We start from the raw sequence: 22,794 nt of genomic DNA on the forward strand, positions 1-22,794 counted from the left end.
AGAGGCATGCTCAAATCAAAGATCCTCCTGTATGTGACATACCCATTCAAAAATAGCATCCACCTAAATTATCATCAACATGCTGATATGTTTGACTTACAGAGACTGAAGTTGTTTAAGACTTCCAAACTGGCTCTTGTGGAGATACAAAAGTGGATTGGATGATAAATTCCTTTAGTACCATTAGAAGGAAGGGGGAAAGAAATATCAGGATGTTAATATTTTGGAAGCTCAAGATGTTACCACTTAAATCTGATTATGGTGAGAGGAAGAGCTTACAATTTTTGTAGAAGCCTCAGGTCTTTAAATATGTGGGGTGGTAGCTCCATTATGAGGTTGTTCGATAGATCCCTGTGGATGACAGTGGAAAACCAAAGCAATTAAATTGGAAATAAATGACATTGTTACTGCTCCTCTCAATTATCATCATCCCATGTGATATAACAGAAAGTATGAATCCAAACTCGTTATGCAACAAGGCCATGTGAGCCAGCCAAATGGATATGTTTTCAATCCCTTTCAGACGTGGCATTGTGCTCATCCAGTTCCCGTCAGGAATTTCCTTTCACCCCCACCCCTCACCCCCCATCCAGCACATTCCCAACTTGGCTTTAAGCTTTACTTTGATTCATTTTCTCCTTGTACACTTATACCATGCATTATTTCTGTGATTCCTTCTTAATTCATGAGTAATGTTTTGTTTATCCAACTATATTACAAGCTTTTTGAGGTCAGGACCTGTGTCTTCTCTTTATTTCACTTTCCCACTAAGAGAGTGCATGGACCACACAGTATCTGCCCAGTTGATCATTTAATGTAATTGTTAAAGCTCACAAGTTCTTAATATATTCTCATAGGTGACTATTTCTATAGAAGATATTGAGAATGTAGAATTAAATATAATGGGACTGTCCAATCCATAACAAATAGTAGGGAAGTGACTCTGCAGATGTGGAAAAGAGATCTGTTAGCATTAGAAGAAGTCAGGAATCTTTGGGTCCAAAATATCTTCCTGAGCCAAAGAAGATGATAAGAGAAAACAGATTGAAACTTGCCTAATTAAGAGTCAAACAGAGGATTTCATCAGTTTTTGAAGTTTTAGAGATGTTGATGGATATGTGGACATTACAAAGAACTAAGATTTGTTCTTTCTCTAAAGAGACAAGTTTAGAGTAAACATCTAGACTATAAAACAAAGAAAGAATGAGGCATGTGCTATGACAGAAGTACAAACAAAACCCAGAGGGAGGAGTTGTTAATCTTGGCTTGGGAAATTAAATGTTTGAATGAAGCTTGACGGTTTTCATAGGTAGAATAAAAGAAGGCCAGCTTTTCAGGTGAGGGTAAAGAAATCAGAAAACAGATGCTTGAAATCCAATGATGTGTTCAGGAGACCACAAGTGCTCTGGCGTGGGTGAGGACAGACAGACAACGTGGAGAGACGGGGAGAGACGGGGAAACGTGCATGGAGCCTATTGGGAGGGCCTCGGATACATTCCAATGCAGTATTTTCTAGAATCTAGCCCAAGAATCAGAATCACTGAGAATGCTTATTGAAAGGACACATTCAGCTTCCCACCCCAGAACAACAGCATCAGAATCTCTGGGAGGCAGGCCTGGTAACATGCATTTTTAACCAACGTCCCCTACAATTCTTCTACATGTTGGAGTTTGAGCATGGTATCAGGGGCTTTCCCAATCTGCAGGAAATGAGGAAGCAGGAAGCAAGACGGTGGCTTGCTGAGCCTTGGATCATGGGATGATGGCTCCGTCAGAAGCAAAAGGGTAGACTGAAAAGCCATGGGCCAGGTGGGAGCCGATGAGGGCTCCAGCAGGGCTCTGGCTGCACTTGGTACCTGAAAGGCCTTGAGGTGATAAGAGAGAGGGAGAGGGAACAGGAGGTTTTTCAGGCTTGGCTGCAAGGAAGGATACTGATACCACTAGGAGAGCAGGTCCAGGTGAAGATGCTGGCAGAGGGGAAAGGGTCAACAGCAAATGTGGCTGTTGATGGATTGCTTTTGAGGTGCCGTGCTTGTGTGGAGGTCCTGCTAGCTGGGAACTGGTGCTGCAGATGGGAGAAGTGCACCTGGGATCACAGGACAGAAGCCAAGCCAGCGTGAGCAGGGGTCCCAGACAGAATGACAACAGGCCAGAGGTGCTGGTGACCTTGTACCTCCATAAAATGTCTCCCAAAGGGCTATGGAGAAAGAGAAAGTGCACTTTTTATTTTGGAGAAGGGACTTCAGCAGCCTCCTTGGGTCTAATTCTCATCAAGAGGGCTTTGTTAATTACCTAACACTTCCGTAACCTCAATTAGCACATATGCCTTGTTCAAGTCCCTTCTATTAACTTTGGAATTACTTTTAGCTTTCTGATGTGAAGCCAGGGAGAATGGTTCATGGGCGGTCTTTACAAAGCAAACTAGGGTCTCTTAACTGGGTGTAAGTTGGGGTGGTCCTCCTAAGCATGATGAGAGGAGGAGGAAAAGTTCTCAAAATATGGCCGCCCTACTAGTTTGCTTAAGTCTGTACATCCAACATGCCCCGCCTGTCCTGGGCTGCCCCTCCAGGGCACCTCTGCTGTCAGATCCTCCTCCTGCACAGCCCCTGACCCAGAGGGCCCCAGGATGCATCTCTTTTCCACGAGCTACCTCTAATTTCTGCCATAAACTGGTAACAGTTTTAGTTAGAATGTAGTGCCTTATACTATACTATTAATAAATATTTATGAATTTGATTAATGACTATCATTAATTAGATTGAATGATCTCAATTACTGGTGAATTATTTTTCAAATTATTCTTCTTGTATTATTTTCCCGAATCCATTTAAGGTTTCAAAACAAGGTATAAAGGATGGGGCGGGGGGGAGGTGAATTAAGAAATTAATTTCCATTTGAAGGCCCCAGATGGGGAGGAAGAGTTCTCTACCCTGATTGCAGCCATGTGTCATATAACACAAATTCCGCCAATACACAGTTATGTGGGGCTCAATGTACAAATGGCAGCAGAGATGGTTTTTAAAAAGACTTTGTAGGTCTAACTACAAAAAGTATATTTGGACAGTAAAGTTTTCTTGAGCTCTGTATTTTTCAACAAGCCCAATTCTCACTCTAGTCCTTCATATTGCTTTATCTGTTCTAGATGTTGTCAGTTCTCAAGGGATAATAAACATCTTTGTTTCTTAGTTCAGTTCTGTTGAATTGTTATTATTCCAGTTAGTCAGTTATTCACTCAACAAGCCTTTACTGGGCACTGAGTATCCTCCAACTGTTGGAGACACATGATCCCAGAGATTAAGGAGCCCAGGAACTCTCCCTATTACTCCCAAACACGCGTTTACATGAACCCCCGCTGGGACCACAGGTATTGAAACTAGCATAGGCTAAATCTCCGCGAAGCCCACTGTCTGATTTTAAAGTACGTTTGGCTTTAGAGTAATGTTAATCTTCTTAACTGAATTTTCATACTTAGTAGTCTACAGGATTTTGATTGCTACTAGTGGAAAAGCAGTCTCACTAGTCATTTCAATTTATCACCTTGGAGGAAGCAATCATATTTTCCTAGCAGACAATACTACTTACAGTTCTCCTAAATTTTTTAATGAAGAAAATGTCTTCTCTGGAACAAAATCAATTTGATTTCTAGGCAGAAACCTGTAAGACATGTTGAGAGTCAGGACGGTTGGTTTTGCTCTGCTTCAGTAATCATTTCCTGTTGGAAGGTGCCACTGACGCAGGTGTAAATTTACTAAGCCTCCTTTGGAGCCTGAGGGGGTGGCTTCTTCCAGGGCAGAAGCTAAGTCAGGCGTTTCTCCCGGAAGGCTGTTTGCCATGTGTTCCTCCACCGTTAGCAGTTTGAGGTGTTGAATGTGGTCTATAGCACTGCACATTGCTTGGATTCTGATTATTTTTGAAATTGTCTCTTTCCAACATGCATTCACATAATGTAAATTTTGACCCTGTTAATGAGAGGACCCCACGGAAGGCACTTTCCTCGAAGAGAAGGAGGCAGGAAAGAGCAGAGCTGAACTGACCTCATTGTGGTTTCTGGGACCACAAACTAATTCAGCCTTGGTGAGGGGACAGTGGTCTTATGTCCCCTTTATAAAAACTGGAAACTTCTAAGAAAAGTGGCATAATGAAGGGGTCAAGAGCTAGCTGCTTTACAGAGGTGTAAAATGAGGTAATGAGTGTGAAAGATATCCAGAGCTAGGAGGAGCTTGACAAATAGAAGCCATTTATAAAACTTGTTTTGTTTTCCAGTCTTCTGCCTCATCACCGTGAGAAAAAGAATAGACTTTTTGCATCATGTAAGTGGGATAGCCCCTTTAAATATGCTAATAATATGCAATCTGACAGGAAGCCTTATCTCTTGGTTTGTTGGTTTGTTAGAATATTACAAATGGATATTTTCTGCTTTTTCTTTTCCATTCTTTTCTTCCAACTATCCATCCATCTATGGATGTGTACTATGACTCGAAACCTATGGTTAACTATGATTAAAACAAAAACACTTGTGTTTTTAAACTAACAGTACAGAGGTACCACCAATCAATCCACCTGCCTCCCACCCTCATAAAAAAATCCTAATTACCAATCTGAATCCTCGCCCAATCCAAATAGATGAGATGATTTTGCCCTTTAGAATGAAATTATTATTTCTTTCTTTCAGGAAAGAGACATCAAGTGACAAGAGTTTTTAGCAGTAACAACTTGTCATTGAGAAGCTAACCACTTTCACATACACTACCTCATTTCATGGGGGACCGTGGGTTTAGGAGCTGGACGTTTTAGGGGACATTCAGCTGAGAGCATGTGTGAACTGACACTCTGTGAGACATGGTGGGCAACGCAAGGCTCAGCCCAGGAGTCCAAATCAATAAACCAATGTGTGCATTCTCCTGCACTGAAGTTTCAGACCAAGGCTGTAGGCAAAATATTACTCAACATATTTTTGATCAATGTTTTCTTTTCATTTCCAGATCTGTTGGCTTTCCCTTAATTTACTGAAATCCATTACGTACTTACAGCACTGTGAGTGAATTGCACGACAGAAAGGTGGAATTTGTAAGATACTTTATTCGATTGCCTTCTAAATCCCTGAAAGGCAAGGAGGAAAACCATTTTAAGTCTTTTTTGCACAAATCACAACTAGATGTGCTGGGATGAAGTACTTTTGTCGATGAAACAGTCCTCAATTTTAGTTTTACTTTGTTCCAATATTCACTATGGATTCTTTCTAATTATTGTAGGGTAACTATATAAATATTATGCTTCTTTCACCCTTTCATTTAATGTCAGCAAACCTGACCCTTGATAACCTCTAATCAACTTTTTGTCTGTATAAATTTGCCTATTGTAGGAATTTCACGTAAGTGAAATCATATAATATTGTCTTCTATGTCGGTCTTATCTCATCTAGCATATTTTCACAGTTTGTCCATGTTGTCTCTATTTTAACCCTATTTTAAAACCATCTTGAGGTTCTCGTAGGAACTCTTGATATTTTTGACCGTAAAAATACCATAGTTAAAAATAATGAGCACTACTCTCTTGTAAGTCCGATATTGTTCAACAGAATGGAAGATTGTCTTTTCCTTTCTTACAAGCATAATCCTTTGGAGTTTTAAGAACCACCTTACTTTTCTGACTTGCGGGATTTGTGTCCACCAGGTCCATCTCCCAGGGCCTGCCTGGGCTGCCTGGCTGGTGGCAGTCGTGAGGGCTGACCTGTCTCGGGTCCTCTGGCCAGTTCTTAGGGGATGGACACCACCTGGCAGTCGGGAGGTGGGGTGCTGAGGCCCAGCTCCAGGAATCGTGGAGTGACCAACAAGGAAGGTTACTGTCTTTTCTCTTTGAGGGTCTGGGTATCTGAGTGGTGGCCAGCAAAGGTCCAAGATCCGCTCTGTGCGTAAGCCAAGCTGGAGCGGTGGCTAGTGGCCGGCGAGGGAGGGCAGAGGGAAAGCTGAGGGACACCTGAGCGGGGCAGCGGGAACACCGCCCTTAAGCCCTGAAGCTGCAGCAAGTCAGGCCTGACTGCTTAGCTCTTTATCCTTTGAGTTTCAAGGCCATTTCTCATTTCCAGTCAGCTCATCTTGCTAGCTGTGTATTTTAGTTGGGTATCTATTTTGTTTTCAAGTGGTTTCAGGACCCCAGAGCGGAAGTGAGTACCCCAGGGCTCTGATGACAGGTTCCCAAGGTCCCCCGTTGCCCATGCCTGCTGTGGGGTGGGAGGGAGGGCTGGGGCCCTGCGTTTTTCTGTGCCTTTACTCTTTCTGGTTTATTTACCATTGTAATGTATGCATTTGTTTAGTTTCTATATAATTTTTTCACCCATTCTTAATGCGTTTTTCAGATGATCTTCAGTTGTCAGATGATTATTTTCATTTTTAATGGTGGCACAATTATATGAGAACTCTAGACTTTCAAGCCTTTTGATACATGCATAAACATAGCAGGCAGTGAATAAACATAAGACCCCTGCTAGCACTGTAACAAAGCTTCGAGTGCAGTTCAGAGAGGATCAAAAGCTGAGAAGAGCTCTGGGGGTGTCACTTAGCATCTTCCCAGGTGGGAGGTGGGAGAGGAGGGGTAGTGGGAGGTGGTGGTGGGTGGTGGGAGGTGGGAGTGGGTGGTGGGAGGTGGGAGAGGAGGGGTGGTGGGAGGTGGTGGTGGGTGGTGGGAGGTGGGAGAGGAGGGGTGGTGGGAGGTAGTGGTGGGGGGTAGAGGGTGGGAGGTGGTGGTGGGTGGTGGGAGGTAGGGGAGGAGGGGTGGTGAGAGGTGGCGGTGGGTGGTGGGGTTGGTGGGAGGCAGCAGAGGTTGTGGGGGGTGATGGGTATAGGGGTGAGGGGCTGACAGGTTGGTGAGGATCCCAGGAAGTCACTTAAATGGACGCTTAGTTTCCCACATCTGGGCAAGTAACACATGAGATCCTAACTGCATACTCACATCCAATTGAGTTGAGGCATTTGGGCACACATCTGCTTGGGAAGGGCTTCTAAATAGTTATTAACCATAGACCTTTACACAAAGAAAATATTAATTAGAAACAAAGTGATATGTCACTTTAAAAATTTTTTTTTACCTTTTCCTCCATTTGGAAATTTGCGTGCTAAAACCCATGTATTGGGGAAAGAATATATATATAACTACCCCTTCAAAATGGCCTTTAAATATGTGTCTAGCCAGGACAAGGCAGCAGGTATCAGAAAAAAAAAAACTATGAATAAAAAGGATGACATATAACCTAGGAATATATATTGTACAGTCTAATATAAGAGGAAACGAAAGTATATATTGGGTAATAATTTTGAAGTTCATGGTAATTTTCCTTGTAAAAGTCCAATCTGCAATCATATCCAGTGCTTTATAATATTAAAGGGCCACATTGGAAACAGCATTAAATCTAAGAAGTAACAGTAGGGAAGCAGACTTGGCCCACTGGTTAGGGCATCCGTCTACCTCATGGGAGGTCCGCGGTTCAAACCCCGGGCCTCCTTGACCCGTGTGGAGCTGGCCCATGCGCAGTGCTGATGCGCACAAGGAGTGCCATGCCACGCAGGGGTGTCCCCGCATAGGGGAGCCCCATGCGCAAGGAGTGTGACCTGTAATGAGAGCCGCCCAGTACAAAAGAAATTTCAGCCTGCCCAGGAATGGCGCCGCACACATGGAGAGCTTACACAACAAGATGATGCAACAAAAAGAAACACAGATTCCCATGCCACTGACAACAACAGAAGTGGACAAAGAAGAACACGCAGCAAAATAGACACAGAGAACAGACAACTGGGGTGGGGGAGGGGGGGAAAGGGGAGAGAAATAAATCTTTTAAAAAAAAGAAGTAACAGTAGGGGGAGGTTGGGAAAAGAAATAAACTCGTAAGTATGTTAAGGTACATAATTAATTTATGATATTGTGGTCCCTTTTGACAAATGGAAAAATAGTTATGTTATACGATCAGCTATAAAGGAGTATCATAATCCCCTGCTGGTAAATCTTCCAGTGTATTAATAAACAGTGAAAATATAATTTTAAGAAGAGGAATATTGGTAAGACAAAGATTTTGGAATCTACAGTGACTCTTGCCAGGCAAAGGCACATTTCCCTAAGAAATGTGATTGGAGCTGAACTCTTGGAAGATTCTAACAGATTTAAACCTCAGGTAAAAGATAAAAACATGAATACTATGTTTGGGCAACCACCACAAATAAAAATGTGCCTTAGGACTCAAGGAAATTAAGGGGATAAAAAAATCAGTTTGTTTGAAATATATTTTATCTTCTGATTGGCTGGCTGTCCCCTTTGAGCCAAGGCCAGGAAGTAGCAAGAGTTACTGTGGTTGGAAATTCAGGAAACGTTGTGAGTGATAAAAATTCAGGAGGGCTTGATTTTTTCAAAAGCTCTTTTGGTAAGCCACTGTTAAATGCATGGCAATTTATGGACAAATGTCTGGAAAGGTAGAAGAATACTTACAGGAAGAACAAAGAATTTAATCCAGTAAACAACTGCTGTGAAATTCTGGTTATTGGATTGTCATCTAGAATTCTGACAAAACATATCACAAACATTCCACTGTTAGGGACACTTGTGAGATAAAACCAGGAAACAATAGAAGGCCCACAGTGCGCCCCCATCCCCACGTCCCACGTCCCTGTCCTGCTCCATCCCGGCCTCTGAGTACTGGCTCAGGAGCCCACCCTGAGGGGTCTTCGCCCACCCCCTTGGTGGGAGCAGCTCTTTCCTCCCCATTCCTCCAACCCCACGCAGGCACCGCTCCCGTCCTGTCCTGACTGTTTGCCTTCTCTGCCCGCATCCACCTCCCACCGAGCTCGAAGGACGGCTCCCTCGTCCCTGGAGAACCTGCGTCCAGCATGAGTAGCACTTGACCTAGAACGTGCCCCGGGAATGCTCTGACCTACTGATTGACTGAATGAAGAATGAAGGAACAACAACATTCTCAGGAACCACGATTGGTTCTGGGGGCTTAAGTGGCATATTCCATAAACTGTCTACAAACAGATAGGGAACCCTTGGGAAGGTGTTTTGAGGGTGAAGAAGTAGAAATTTTTATATGTTCAAATTCGTGTTTTTAATGAGACATAGTATTTTTCTTAGAGGACATTAGAGTAAGGGGACATACGCTTCCTTTTCTCTGTCACCTTGGAAGCCAGGTCACAGTTCTTATTTCCGGGGACCCGCGAGCGCAGGGAAGTGGGTGGGCCTTAGCGTTGAGCACCCACTCGAGGCCACGCGCCCTGCATGTGGAACTTGGCTGTGTTTTAGATGCAAGTCTCATAAAATCTCTCTTAAAAGTAGCTCTGAGTAGTTTACAGATGAGGAGAGAGGCCTAGAGAGGAAAAGGAAGTTGTCTAAGCTTAAGCACCGGGACTGGGGCTAGACAGGGTCTGTGTGAAGCCGAGGCTGCAGCTTTCTCCCCAAGATCGGGCCAGCCTCTGGAAAACGGGCACGCCTGTGGAGGGCCTTTCCGCTGCCCCTTCGCCCCTGCGCCGTGGGAAGCACAGACGTCTGCGGCGAGGCTCCTTGGGGTGGGGCTGGTGGTCCAGATGGGAGATGCCACCTGCCAACCTGTTTTCTGACTTCTCTCAGAACACCCTGGAAGTCAGTAGAAGCCCTGAACGGGCTCGCTTTCTAAGTCAGTGGTTCTCATCCGAGGGCGATTTTGCCCCCGAGAGACAGCTGGCAATGTCTAGAAACATCTGTGTTGTCAGGCTGAGGGGAAGGGGGCTACTGGCTTCTAGTGGTAGAGTCCAGGGACATTGCTAAACACCCTACAACTCAAGGACGGGCCCTCAGCAAATAATCATCCAGCCTCAAATGTCCAGGTGCTGAGGGACACCGGCTGGATGGTCTCAGAAGGCCACCTGAGAAAGCATGGCATGGTTTCTTTTTATAAAATTGCCACTTGGCAAACCAGTATCTGGCTGGCTTTGGAAAAGTGATGACGTGATCATCAGAAAAAGCAGTGCAATCAACAAGAGACGTAAATGGATGGAAGGCATTTGAGCGCTGGGGTTTATCGTGAAGACTCTGATCATCCACGGGGGCAACAAAGCTAGAATACTCACAGCCACGTTAGCCGATGTAAGTCTCGGAAAACTCCAGGTCTGAGAGTGGAAATGCAGTTGTGACTGAGATATCTACAAATAGCACAGGGGAGGTATTAGGCAAGTTCAACACTCCATTTCAGTCACATGTAATTAGAGAATGAGCCAGTGAGGATGATTCTGAAGTATATGGTCATCTGTTTCTGAAGTACTCGGCTGGATGACACGGAGGGGGAAAACACAAGGAACAGACAAGAGAAACCGATAGCCGCAGTCCAGTGTGTGCCACACCGGTGGCAGGGCTGGGAAAGTGACCAAAACAATGTGTTGGGATATTAAAGTGTATTATATTACAGCATCAGAGAGTAATAACTCAATATATACAGTGAGTTTGTTTTCACCCTTTTGGGCTCCAACCTTATTAGATTAGTATTTTAAGAAAATATCTAAGTGAGTTAACAAGCATTAGAAAGACCCAAAATACTAAAATTGTGTGGAGGTGACCAAAGCTGGAGAAGATAAGGTTAAGGAGGCCCTTTCTATCTGGTAAAAGTAGGAACTGCTGAATAATTCTTTTGGTTTAATAATTCATCTAAGTATTTTGGGGTAACCTGTTCCTTCCATTTTTAAAAAGTACCAGTCGACTCTTTCAATCCACACATAAAATCATACCCATAATATAATGATAAAGAAGTTACTCACAATATTTGTAGTTTATATAATCCCCAAAACGCTCTCCTGGAGATGTGTTTAATGCAATTATGCTGAAGAAATCTGGTAGGAATAAGAAGAGTCCAGTGGTTATGGTTTACGTACTTTATCAGGTTGTTTAATGTTCTCGCCACTGTCTTTGCCTGAAAATGATTGTGAAATTGGCTCACAAAGTACAGAATCCTGTTCTCGCGGTGGGGTGCAGCGACCTAGTCAGTCCATCCCCAGGCAGTGAGCTTCTGGCATCTCGGGTCTGGGTCCCTGCCCCGGGGGTGCTGTGTTTGAGGCAGGAGCCAGTCTTGTGTCTGCACACTGGAACTCCGGTGGCTTCTCGAGCTGCTCTGCAGGAGGATGCCCACGCGTGAGCGCTAGCCACCCTTTCACTGCCAAGCTCTCCCTTTCAGCACGATGTGCGCCTTTAACAGCTCATCTCTCTTCATTCTCTTCCCATGAATAAAGGGGTCCCACGTCCTGTCCTCATTAAACAAGGGAAGTTAGCCCTGCCCTCATATCTCTAAAGGCTGCTGAGGGCAGGAAATACCCACACTAATAATCGTCACTCGTCACTGCGGAGTCTTTTTGAATGGCTTCCATGTCTCTTGTCTAGATTAAAATATTATATGACACCTTCTAAACTGTTTTGCTACTTTACTGCAAAACTATGGGTAGAATATGTGCTCATCAGGCATCTAGCTGTACCCTGGATTTCACTGTACCGTGATTATTCTCCAGCAGCGCTTCCAGCCTTTGGGTCACGAATGGGTTTACAGGTTTTTGTACCTGAATTTCCATGCTCAGGCCTCAAGGTGTGCAGGGAAAGCCTAGACTGACTTCCAGTTTTCACCAAATCCACTCCTCTACCCCACTTGCTGCATAACTGCCTTCATTTCTGCCTGTACCCCATGTGGAAAAGGTTGCTGCTGCAGAGGATGTGCAGTCCACCTTGTCATGATACACAGTGCATCAATTTCATCCCACAAAAGTGAGCTTGAACCCCAGGTGACCATCCTCCCCCCCTTTCCCCCCATTAAGATGTTCTCATAGCAGCCTTGATTCTGCTCCTGGTTTAAAGTGCTGAGTGAAGAGGATGAACCCACCCAGACCAATATGTGTTAGCATTTTCAGAGCCCTTGGAGTGATGAAATGAAAATTAATATGATGAATCATGTTACCATAGCAAATGGAAATAGTAGACATATGCAATGATATTATATATAAGTATATTGAAGTGCCTCCTAAATATAAAATTCACTACCTAACTAGTGGTATTTGCATTTTACTCAAGATAATTCATTAAAAGGAGAATGCACATGATGTCACATCTTGAAGTCATGGGTTGTGAATCTGACCTTGACTTTGGTCATATAAATCAAAGGAAAGAGTAAGAAAACACCTGCAGGGCTGGCCTGATGCATTCACCATCCTGTCTTCATGGACAGCAAGTAGGACTCAAGCTCCTTAAGTCATGGTCTCCAGTCTCCTAGTTAGTTGGCTTGCTGCCACCTCAGAGAGAATGCCAGAGTCCCAAGTCCCCTGTCTCGAACTTAGGCTGCTAAATTTTAACTCTATCCTCTACTATCTGCTTTCTTTTTTGCAGAATAGTGGCTTGGTGAATGTGAGGGAAAATTTGGAAACATGACAATTGGGCAAGTTGAGTCCTCTTTTCATTCAGAGCTGACATATGAGCCCATTTAATACGCTTTACATTGACTGGCCTCTCTAAGAATAACTTACTGGTTCATGAATTCCTGCTGTTTCAGCTGTCAGGGTTTTTCAAGCAGAAACACCAGGAATTTATGTACCTGAAACTAAAGCAAATAAATGCTTTAAGGACATGCATGTTTATCGGCTATTTTTAATGCAACATTTTGTATTCAAGAGCTACACAGACTGTTTGAATTACATTCTGTTGCTAGTGGTCCCATTTAGCAGGAACCCAGTTTAAGAAGGCATTCCTAATTTACAGAACGTCTACCTTACAATGCACAGGAGCACAGCTGTCGGTTGCCATGGGAGCAGTGATTAAGCATTATCGTCAATCCCATAAATTGTATTTTATTTCTCTGAAAGGTCATCTGAAAGTACCTCCCTACCCCAACTTTAGAAAGCCCTGACATTTTCAAAGATTATTAAAATGAATAAACTGATCAGTAGTAAAAACATTCCCATGAGATGAGCAACCTTTATTCATCTGGCAATTAAAATTCCATTTTGCTTTAGGAATTTATTTTACCAGATGCTTAAAGGACCTCAGCTCCACCGTGAAGATTTAAAGTATTCCAGACCAGAGTCCCACTTGAGGTTAGAGCTCTGCTCTTTTAAAGCTACATCCTAATGTAACTTTAAAATGCAGATTAATTTTATTAGCTCAATCTGGTCTAAAAGACATATTTGTGCATGCCACTTTTCCTGTCTGCGTTTGATTTTTTTCAGATATGCTAATATCCCTGATCGAGCTGAATCCTGCTTTTGCTCCCGTTAAACTGAGAGACAGGCCAGATCCTGAGAAATGTTCTATAATCTGGTTTCTTCCTGTCTATGCTAGCATTCTTCTGGCTTAAAAGGTGGAGTTCCCAGCACTCAATCTGCAATTTTCAGATAATCTTGAGTAAAATATGGCACTATATATTTAAAAAAAAAAGGAACGTTTGAGCTTAACTCCAACTTAACTCTAAAAAATGTTTAAACAAAATCAGTTCAGCTACTTTAAATTATGAAATGAAAGAGTATACTTTTAAGATGTCTACTCTTAAGTACATTTAGAAAATAAATTTAATGATGAAATAAATAATACATAAATAAAATAAAAATAAACTTTCTATTTTATTTTACTTGTACATTAAAAACATTTTGAAGAAATAATTTATTCACTAATAATAGCTACTTACATCTTTTTAAGTTCTGAATATTTGACGAAAACTTTATCTGGAAGACTGTGGATTTTGTTTTTCTTAAGAGACCTAAAATAATATGTAAAGAACTCATTATGGATCTTATGACCCACCAAACACTTCCTAGAAGCTGCATTCTTGAAGAGAACATTTGAGGCTGCTCTGTGCTATTTGACAGACATTAAAGAAATACTTTGGAAAATAACGGTTGGACCCAAAAATCTTCCCAAGGGAGAATGAAAAGTTCAAAAAGCCCAATTAAAGAAGTTTGCCAATATTTGGCAATTTTAGCCTGCTGGTGTAATTGATGGGAGGTCCACGGTGATCATTTAAATTTTCCTTTACTCTGGATAATTTAACCGAATACAACAAGCTAAATAAAAACAACCAAAAAACAACCAAAACTCCTGGCCCATCCACACATCCCTGAATTATGACAGGACTGCAAAATTCCCACGATGCTCCAAAAAACGTAAACAAGTTACGGAAAAATGTGCACAACGTGACACAGCAGGCTTCAGGGGCCTTTTCTGCCTTCCCATCTTGGAAAAATTACCTCCCCTAAAAATAATATATGAGGACGAGTGAGTATTTTTTTTCTTTCTTAAAGTTTGGACAGGCTTATCGGTAATAAATCAGACATCAGAAAGTAATGGAGAATGAGAACGCTGGACCACAAAACTTTGTGAACTAAATGTCAACCTAGGTAATTAAAAATATAGTGGTTAAAAACGTTTTCCCCTGGAGAGGAAACGTGCTTCCTTCTCTAATCGTTGTTGGATTTAGGGGAGTTTTTGTTATTTTGCGAATATGTAAGAGGCTTGAAGGAAAACAGAGAGATTAGAATTCTCCTTGGCGTTCGTTCATGTGACCTTATCAAGTGTCGCCAAGAGCTCTACTCACAGCAGGGTCACGTTGCGGGAAACCACTGGCACAGATGTCAGGTCGGCGTTTACGCATTCCAGTTCCATTTCTTTGCAGTCACAGCGTTGTGGATACTGGTTTAGAACTAAGGGGTGAAAAGGGGAAGATTTCACCAGGAAACCAAGACATTTGTTTAAGTATGATTTGATCTATAATAGTTGACATTGTTCTCTTTTCATTGAATGTAGAAAATATACATCTGTTAAATCGACTTATTCAGGCCCATTATAAAAGCAAACAAGAATTCTCTCCTAACCAACTTTAATTTCATGTAGTGTTCATCTCAGCTTTAGCTTCCAGGAGTTATTTCAGACACATTCAATATGTGATTTGAGAGGAAAAAAAAAAAAGACACAGAAAAGTTTAAATAGCATAAAAGCATACAATGAAGCAAGATTAAATTCCCCTCACTGGAAAACATTAAAATGATTGAGTAAATCTTTGACTATGGTTGAGTCAATTCAAGTCAATTGCACAAAGGAGTTGCTGTTGATTAAAATAAATGCTGTTGATTAAAATTAAATTCAAAGATTCCTTCCCAGTAAACTTCTCCTAGAACCGTTGAGAAGAGGTTGCGGCAGGTTCTGCCGCAGCCATCACTGCAACTTTTTGAAAGCTATCAAGTCAGATATTCTTTTCAGTTGTTTCTTTGGTTTTCACTGCAAAGAATTTGAAAGTGAATGGTAAAAGTCGTAGAGAAGCTACAAAGCTGAGAAAACCAAAGAGCCATCTAACTGAAGCATTGAAAAGAAAAAAAAAACCCTTCAAAATGTACTCTGAGGGATTGATCTCACATAATTAAGATAATGGTATATAAAGGAGGGAACAATCTCTGGAGACTCCAGGTCAAGCTGATCCAAGGGACAATCACTCTGTGTGTGTATGTATGACAGAGAGAGAGAGAGAGGAGGAGGAAAGAGAGATCATAAGGAGAGAGAGAATATTATTTGTAGAGCCATTGATTATAAGTGAGAGTTATTTGCAAATTTGTATTTTCCTTATTATTTATTTAAATCTGATTATAAGCTGTTTCCACTTGCCCTGCTTTTAGACCACTTTTATCCAAACTTTATTTTTTAAATGCATTTCATTGAAGTTTAGTAAATTAACATTTATTGAGTACCTACTGAATGCAAAAGGTGCTTTCTAGTATATAAAGTTTTAGAAACTATACTGTAATCTATAGTTTATGCTAATTAACTCAACTCACTAAAAATAACTTTGGTAAGTTTTCTAAAATGTGTATGCCATTAAGAAGAGCAGTTAGGTTATTAGACTGAAAATCTGTGTTTGACCCTCTTATTTGCCAATAAAAGAGCTCCATTTGTGGAGTCAGTTGCCTCAACCAGAGATATGGGGTAACCCTCAAGCCCCCTTCACCTGCAAGCTGGCCACTCCCCAAGCACTGTGGACACTTCTGAAATGCCTCTGGCCTCCCTCACCACCTCACTCTTCCTTGGCTTAGGCCCTGGCCACTTGTCTGGAGCATCGTGATAAACACAGTCATCAGCCTCTCCCCTCCACCCTCAGCCCTGGGCACGCTGGGGGGGCGGGTTCTTGTAGGGGGTTGACCCGAGCATGGTGGGATGGCGAGCATGCGCCCAGGCCTCTGCCCACTTGAAGCCAGTAGGAGCCCCATTCTTGTGACAGCCAAAATGTCTCCAGACATTGCCGAATATCCCCTGGGGTCCCATTGAGAGGCCCTGCTCTCCTGCATCATCTGCACTTCTGACGGAAGAATCCTTCTAATACACTTTTCTGTCATGGGCTTCTTCTCTTCATTAGCAAACAAACACCAGAACCCAAACCCAAACCAACATCAAAATACAACACCCCAATCCCACACCCGCAGTGTTGCTCTTTGTGTGGAGCAGTGAGCTCCAGATGGAATGGGTGCAAGTCCACCCACCGTGTTTCAGGAAGAAAACAGGAGGACTTTCAGTTATTCTTACTATTAATCTTATTCTTTTTAATTTCTACTTTTTATGCATAGTATACTTATTATAATAAAGTATAATAAAGTGTTTAATATGCTGATGATTGGTATTATAAACTGCACAATATACTGCTAGTATAAGTATGCAATATACATACATTACATGCAGACATTAATATATATACACTTATCATTTGTAATATATGCATAGTAATGCATGCATATGTTTGTATGCATAATTCTATGTATACAGGTGTTATCTATATAATACTTGTCTCTACGTCTGCATAACTCTATTTCCAGAACCCTTTATGGACTGGCCCTGCCCCTTGTGCACTCAGAATTGTTGGGAAAAGTTTTCCTGGAGCATGTGCTGCACCTTCCTGCCAGTGTTTGGCCAATCTTGCTCCCCTGCTCATCCTCTTCCCTCTTACCCTTCCAAGGACTACAGAGTCCATCTCACGTGCCATCTTCTCTGTGCCTCTTTCCTACCATTTCTTCCAATGGGCTCCCACAGCCCCTGTGCCCTTGTAACTCCTTCACTTTAACACTGCTAGTCTATCCTCACTGCTTATCTAAGGATCTGTCTTTCCTGTTAGAAAGGTAAGTATTTGTGGGTTGGGACTACAGTTTAGTCACCATGGTATTCCTAGTGCCTTAAAAGGAAGCTGATCTTCACCATTTGTTGCAATTAGTCGATACCTATGTATTCTTGCAATCACAGACTGATACATAAACTTTATATAGATGATAGATAGATAGATAGATAGATAGATAGATAGATAGATAGCTAAATAGATAAATGGAAGAATGGATGAATGGATGGATGGATGGATAGGGCCAGTTGTGTTCTTCCTATCTTTCCATGGGCAGACAACAGACCAGCTGGGTCACTGACACATGCTGAACTGGAATGGAAATCCCACACTCATGCAGCACCAATCATGCTGTTTGCAAAGTTGATACCGAATCTTTGAACCACTGCCACTTACAGCACTCCTGGGTTAATGCCACAATATTAGCATTTCCATGGACTGTGCCAAATATGGTCGCCCATCCACTTATGTCTCCTGTGAAATGGTGATGAATATGTGTCAGTTATTCTAGAAAGCAAATATCATATTACAAAGCAAAAGTATAAAAATCTGATAGTGAAATTCATTTTAAAATTAGTTTAAGTACTAGAATGATAGCTTTGGAAATATACGGATAGGAAGGGAGAAAAAAACCAGACAACTATCTGGGGCTTCACCCTTTGATAGGATTACAAATGTTTTAAATGGATGTATTATAAAATAAATAACGTGGAGATATAATTATTATTCATAAATACATATATCTTGAAAAATACCATCTATGTCTAATACTGATGTTTTAAATGTTCTCCTTTCAATTTTGAGGACATAAAAGAAAACACGGCCTGACTTTTTTAATAGATGTAATAAGTTCTAATAAATCTGTCATCTGACCTTTTAAAATAAATTAGAAAACCAAGTTGTTGTTGTTGTTATTGTTTTAAATAAAGGCTTTCTAGACCAGCTAAGAGAAATAATGTTTCCTCAGTTTATCAGAGGATGTGATCTGCTTATTTACGCAGTTTCCTTCTGGGTTTTGTTTTGGTGATAAAATAATAGTTTAAAAAAAACCAGAATTTGAAGTATTATTACTTTAGCATATGCTATTAAAATGATAAGATATGAATTATAACGTGTGATATCAAAGTTCATACGAATAGAAAAGTAAATTTAAATAATTACCCACAGGCCCCTCGGATTCCTGCACTTTTTAGTTCATTTCTACTCTAATTGATAGCCTCACTGATTTCTTTAATGCTCCAGAATGTCTCATGGCATGACCTCTGATTTCTACAAAGAAAAGAAGAGCGGCCAAAAATTGGAATATCTTGCCCACTGACTTCCAGAAAGCTGCCCTGCCATTAAGCACTGATTGAGCACCTACTATGTACTTAACTATTCTAGATTTTGGTGGCATCAAAACAAATAAGACACAAGCCTCTTCCAAGGCATCCATGCCATATGCGAGGCGCAACCAAAAGACAGTGAGACAGATGCCCAGGTGCTCTGGCAGCAGAGAGGGCACTGTCCTGTACTGGTGGTCAGGCTGCAGGGTGGGGAATGGTGGCCACGGAAGAGAGACCCCTACACAGTGTTCCCAGGGATGAGGGGGAGTGACCCATGGGCAGTGCGGGCAGATCTTGCCCCCATCAGAGGAAAGCAGGGGTGAGTACCCATGGCGCAGGAGAGCAGATTCTAGAGCCGGCCACCTGCTTTTCTGGACTTTGCTGCCAGAATCCGAATGATAGGTTGGCAGTGCCGAGGAGAGTGGGCTCTATGTGCAGAAAACACACGGGATTCTCTCAGGTTCAGGAGATCTGGGCTCTAGTGTCTACTCTGTGGCTAACAAGTCCCTGTACACATCAGCCTCTCTTGGTGTCAGTTTCCTGATATACAGACCGAAAAGGCCTGTAAGACCCTGCTCCCCTCTTCAGCCTCTATTTGGAGACTTGTTCATTTTGCTCAAGCTGCGCTGGCTTTCCTGGCCCTCAAACACACCATCTTATTTTAGGTGGCCTTGGGACCTTTGCACGTGTGTCCTTTGCCTGGAACCCTGTGCCTCCAGAACAGTTTTCTTTCTTTCATTTAGTTCTCGATTCAAATGCTATGATCTCAGAGAGGTTTTCTCTGGTTATGGTTTTACAGCAGCCCCTCTCACTTTCTATCCTGTTTTATTTTCTTCATGGCACTTAACGTTCTCTGAAATGATTCACTTTATGTACGGACTTGTCCTTCTTGCGCACACTGTTCACGTGAGCCCTGTGTGGACAAGCCCCAGTGTCTCCTCGAGCTGCTGTGTCCCAATGACCTGGCACATGGCGGACACTCAATATGTGTCTTTTCAATGACTTAATTCTCAAGGTGAGCCCATTTGCACTTGATGGATTTTCTGTGGTTAAAACAAATTACCAGCCACGAGGAGCTTGTCCTAGGAAGCCATTTAAAGTGAAAAGAAATTAGAAAGAAATCCAGAGACACTTTAGAATGGGGTTAGTCGAATAGATCTTAAAATGTCATTTCAAATTTTCTAAAGTTCTTTTACAATACTGTCCTGCTTTACGCAGCTTCTGTATATGAAAATGCAGGTAATTATCATAATAAATTGTGGAGCAATTACTCATGTTAAGGAAGCATTCCTTAGAGAAGAGCTGCCCTGTGGCTTTCCTTTCACTACAGCGATTCCTTGATCCCGCACAGGTTTGGAGGAGCTGGCTGGGTGAGGGATCGGGAGAGACTCACGGCAGTTCTCTTCGTCAGCACCGTTCCCGCAGTCGTCGACGCCATCGCAGTGAAAAGCACGGGGCAAGCATTTGCTAAGATTCCCACAGGGAAAATATCCTTTTGGGCACAAGGAAGTAATTGTACTGCCTTCAGCCAGTGCAAAATCTATGTAAAAGAGGGGACAAAAGTCTTATGTAATAGAAATCAGAAAGGGTTGATATTGCTAAACTCTTTTCTTGGTATCCCATTTAATTTTCACTAAATCCCTACGAGTTGAGTTTGGGATTATTCCTAGTGCATATTTTCTTTGAATGATTTGCAACATTTTAAATACCCACTCTCATCCCAAATACCACCTATGCCCTGAATGGAATCAAGGGATTCACTTCCAGAAGGTAATAGGTAATAGTAAACAAAACCACCAACAGCACCCCTGTTTCAAATGAAATCAAAGAGTTGTCCACCCCTGGAAACAGAAAGAAAGGTAAAGCCATGAGTTTATGGGATCCAATAGACAAATAACCTGCTTACTCCTTATTTACAAGAAAGAGTTGAGGTGATTTACAATAAAAACATATAGGCAAAAGCAGAGTTTATAATTAAGTCTGAATTAGAAAGAAATCCAGAAACACATTAGAATGGGGAATGCAATACGAAGTGACATTTTCTAACACTCGTTGAGTTCGCAGGGCACCTGGCATTTTGCACAATCCTTCAACACCCCATGGCAGGGGCGATGTGATCCTGTGTCTCAGGGTCAGGGAAGTCAAGTGTTGCCTGCAGTCATTTGTCTGGAAGGTGACACAGAACAGATTCCCCTCTCTGATCCCAGGCCCCGCTTTTACCCAAATGCTCTGAGAATCTTGACTGAGTCATGAATCTGCATTTCAAGGAGCACTTCTGTGGCACATTGACTCACGATGCAACAAAAGACGTGTTCTTCTAAAAATTTTTTTTAATGTACTGAGGCTGGAGATTGAACCTGGGGCCTTGTATATAGGAAGCCGGGGCTCAACCACTGAACCACACCGGCTCCTCTAAGTGGTTTTGTTTCCTTTTTTCCACTTGTTTGCTTGCTGTTTGTTTTTGTTTTTAGGGGCACCAGGGACTGAACCCGATCTCCCATGAGGAATGTGGTGCTTGAGCCACACCCACTGCCCAAAAGACATAATCTTACTCTTATTCCACAGTCCTGTGGGAGTGAACCCAGGGCAAGCAGGGCTCTCTGAAGATGTGGGGACTCGTTTGTGGAGAGGGGCTTCTAAGGGGTGAATCAGGGTGGCTCCTAAGCCGTACCATTGGATTTCTTAGAAAGAAAGGCAAAGTCAGAAGTTAGAGAAGGCCACACAGGAGGAGATTAGGGACATGGCTGTGTGGCGGGGACTGCTGCCTCCAGAAAGCTCCTGGAGAAAGCATGGCCTGTGTGGTCCTGGTGTGGACTTCTGGCCTCTGAAATCAGGAGCCAACAAATTCATGCTGTTTAAGCCAACCTATTGGGTGGCGCTGGTCATAGCAGACTGGCAAACCAAGCACCTTCTCCCCGCAGGAGGAAATGTGGTAGATCAGTGAGAACTGAACGAGTGGCTGCTGAAAGGAAACACAATTAACATGCACAGATGACCACACCTGTGGAGAGGATGACCACACCTTGGTTCAAAACAGAAGTTTAGATGGAAGACATACACTTTCAATTTTGTGAGAGTGCTTTCCAGAAAATAGAGGCATGTTCTTATTAACTGGCTAGGAAAATTGTGGAAGTCATGCGTTTTTTAAAGTAAGGAGTGCAAGTAAACCTCACATACATCGATCTGATCATCGCTTGAACAGAAGCCTGGTTATAGCATAATGGCTAACTCGAGGGGTGAGGGGTGTCGGCAAAACCTTCCTAGGTGCGTTAGTCAGCCAAAGGGGTGCGGATGTAAAACACCAGAAATACGCTGGGCGTTGCAAAGGGTGTTTATTTGGGGTAGGAGCTTACAAATGCCAGGCCATAAAGCATAAGTTACTTCCCTCACCAAAGTCTATTTGGAGCAAGATGGATGCGATATCTACGAGGGTTCAGGCTTCCTGGGCTCCTCTGGGCTCAGCTCCTCTGGTTCCTCCACAAGCTCAGCTGTAGACCATGAGGCTCTCTAGGCTTTGCCTCTCTCCACAAGGTCAGCTGTAGACTATGAGCCTCTCTAGGCTTTGCCTCTGTCCACAAGGTCAGCTGTAGACTATCAGGTGAACAGCTCTTTCTCATTCCCCGGGGCTCCAGCTTAAGACTTCGGCATCAAACTCCAACATCAGAAACCCTCAACTCTGCCCTTTGCCATGCCTTGTCTCTGTGAATCCCCACCCGCTAAGGGGCTTGGACTCAGTGCCCTAATGATGTGGCCCAATTAAAACCCAAATCATAACTCAGTCAGGCCCAGGTACAGACCAGATTATGAACATAATCCAGTATCTATTTTTGGAATTCATAACCACATCAAACTGCTACACTAGGCATGCCTCTGACAGTCTGCATTGGGGCCAGGAATTTCCTCAGCTTGGTGGTGCGATGCTTTTTAGGGTAGTGGCAGGATAGGGAGCTGGTGTTTGTGGACTTGGTGGGTGCTGGATACCTCCTGTTTACTTCATGCCGTAGTACCAGCAGCCCTGGGTGTTTGATACGGATATCTCCACTTAAAATGAGAGATCATTTATCCTCTGGTTTTTGGGAAAATGCCCTTGTGAGGTCTGGACCCTCCAAGCAGACCCTACCTTGGTGTGAGGTGCTTTCCCACCGACTGACCAGACTGTCCCTGAAAGGAAGGGAAGTCTGTTGGCCTGCAGTTCTGATGCCATTTGTTAGAGGGCAGTGGCTGAGGTTAGCACATCGGTCTTCCAGTCATGGCATGAAAGGAGCGAGTGGATTTTGTGTGCTTTGGTCATTCGCTTGTGTCCTCCCCGGCTACCCGGCCAGCTCTTAGAGGCAGAGCTTCCCACTC

At 42.8% G+C, this 22,794-nt stretch overlaps 1 protein-coding gene across 1 annotated transcript in view; it reads right to left on the bottom strand.

The window, feature by feature from the left end:
• RXFP2 (relaxin family peptide receptor 2) overlaps positions 1–22,794 on the bottom strand; it is a 54,182-nt gene that overhangs the window by 16,971 nt on the left and 14,417 nt on the right. The window contains exons 2-12 of the mRNA XM_071208162.1: positions 19,841–19,987; positions 17,519–17,596; positions 14,570–14,675; positions 13,664–13,735; positions 10,767–10,838; positions 10,086–10,157; positions 8,473–8,544; positions 6,949–7,020; positions 5,029–5,100; positions 280–351; positions 101–172 (exon numbers count right to left, since the gene is read on the bottom strand). Coding sequence (XP_071064263.1) covers positions 101–172; positions 280–351; positions 5,029–5,100; positions 6,949–7,020; positions 8,473–8,544; positions 10,086–10,157; positions 10,767–10,838; positions 13,664–13,735; positions 14,570–14,675; positions 17,519–17,596; positions 19,841–19,987 — 907 coding nt within the window. The remainder of the gene's footprint in view (positions 1–100; positions 173–279; positions 352–5,028; positions 5,101–6,948; positions 7,021–8,472; positions 8,545–10,085; positions 10,158–10,766; positions 10,839–13,663; positions 13,736–14,569; positions 14,676–17,518; positions 17,597–19,840; positions 19,988–22,794) is intronic.

The sequence above is a fragment of the Dasypus novemcinctus genome, chromosome 15, assembly GCF_030445035.2.
Source record: "Dasypus novemcinctus isolate mDasNov1 chromosome 15, mDasNov1.1.hap2, whole genome shotgun sequence".
Classification (NCBI taxonomy): domain Eukaryota; kingdom Metazoa; phylum Chordata; class Mammalia; order Cingulata; family Dasypodidae; genus Dasypus; species Dasypus novemcinctus.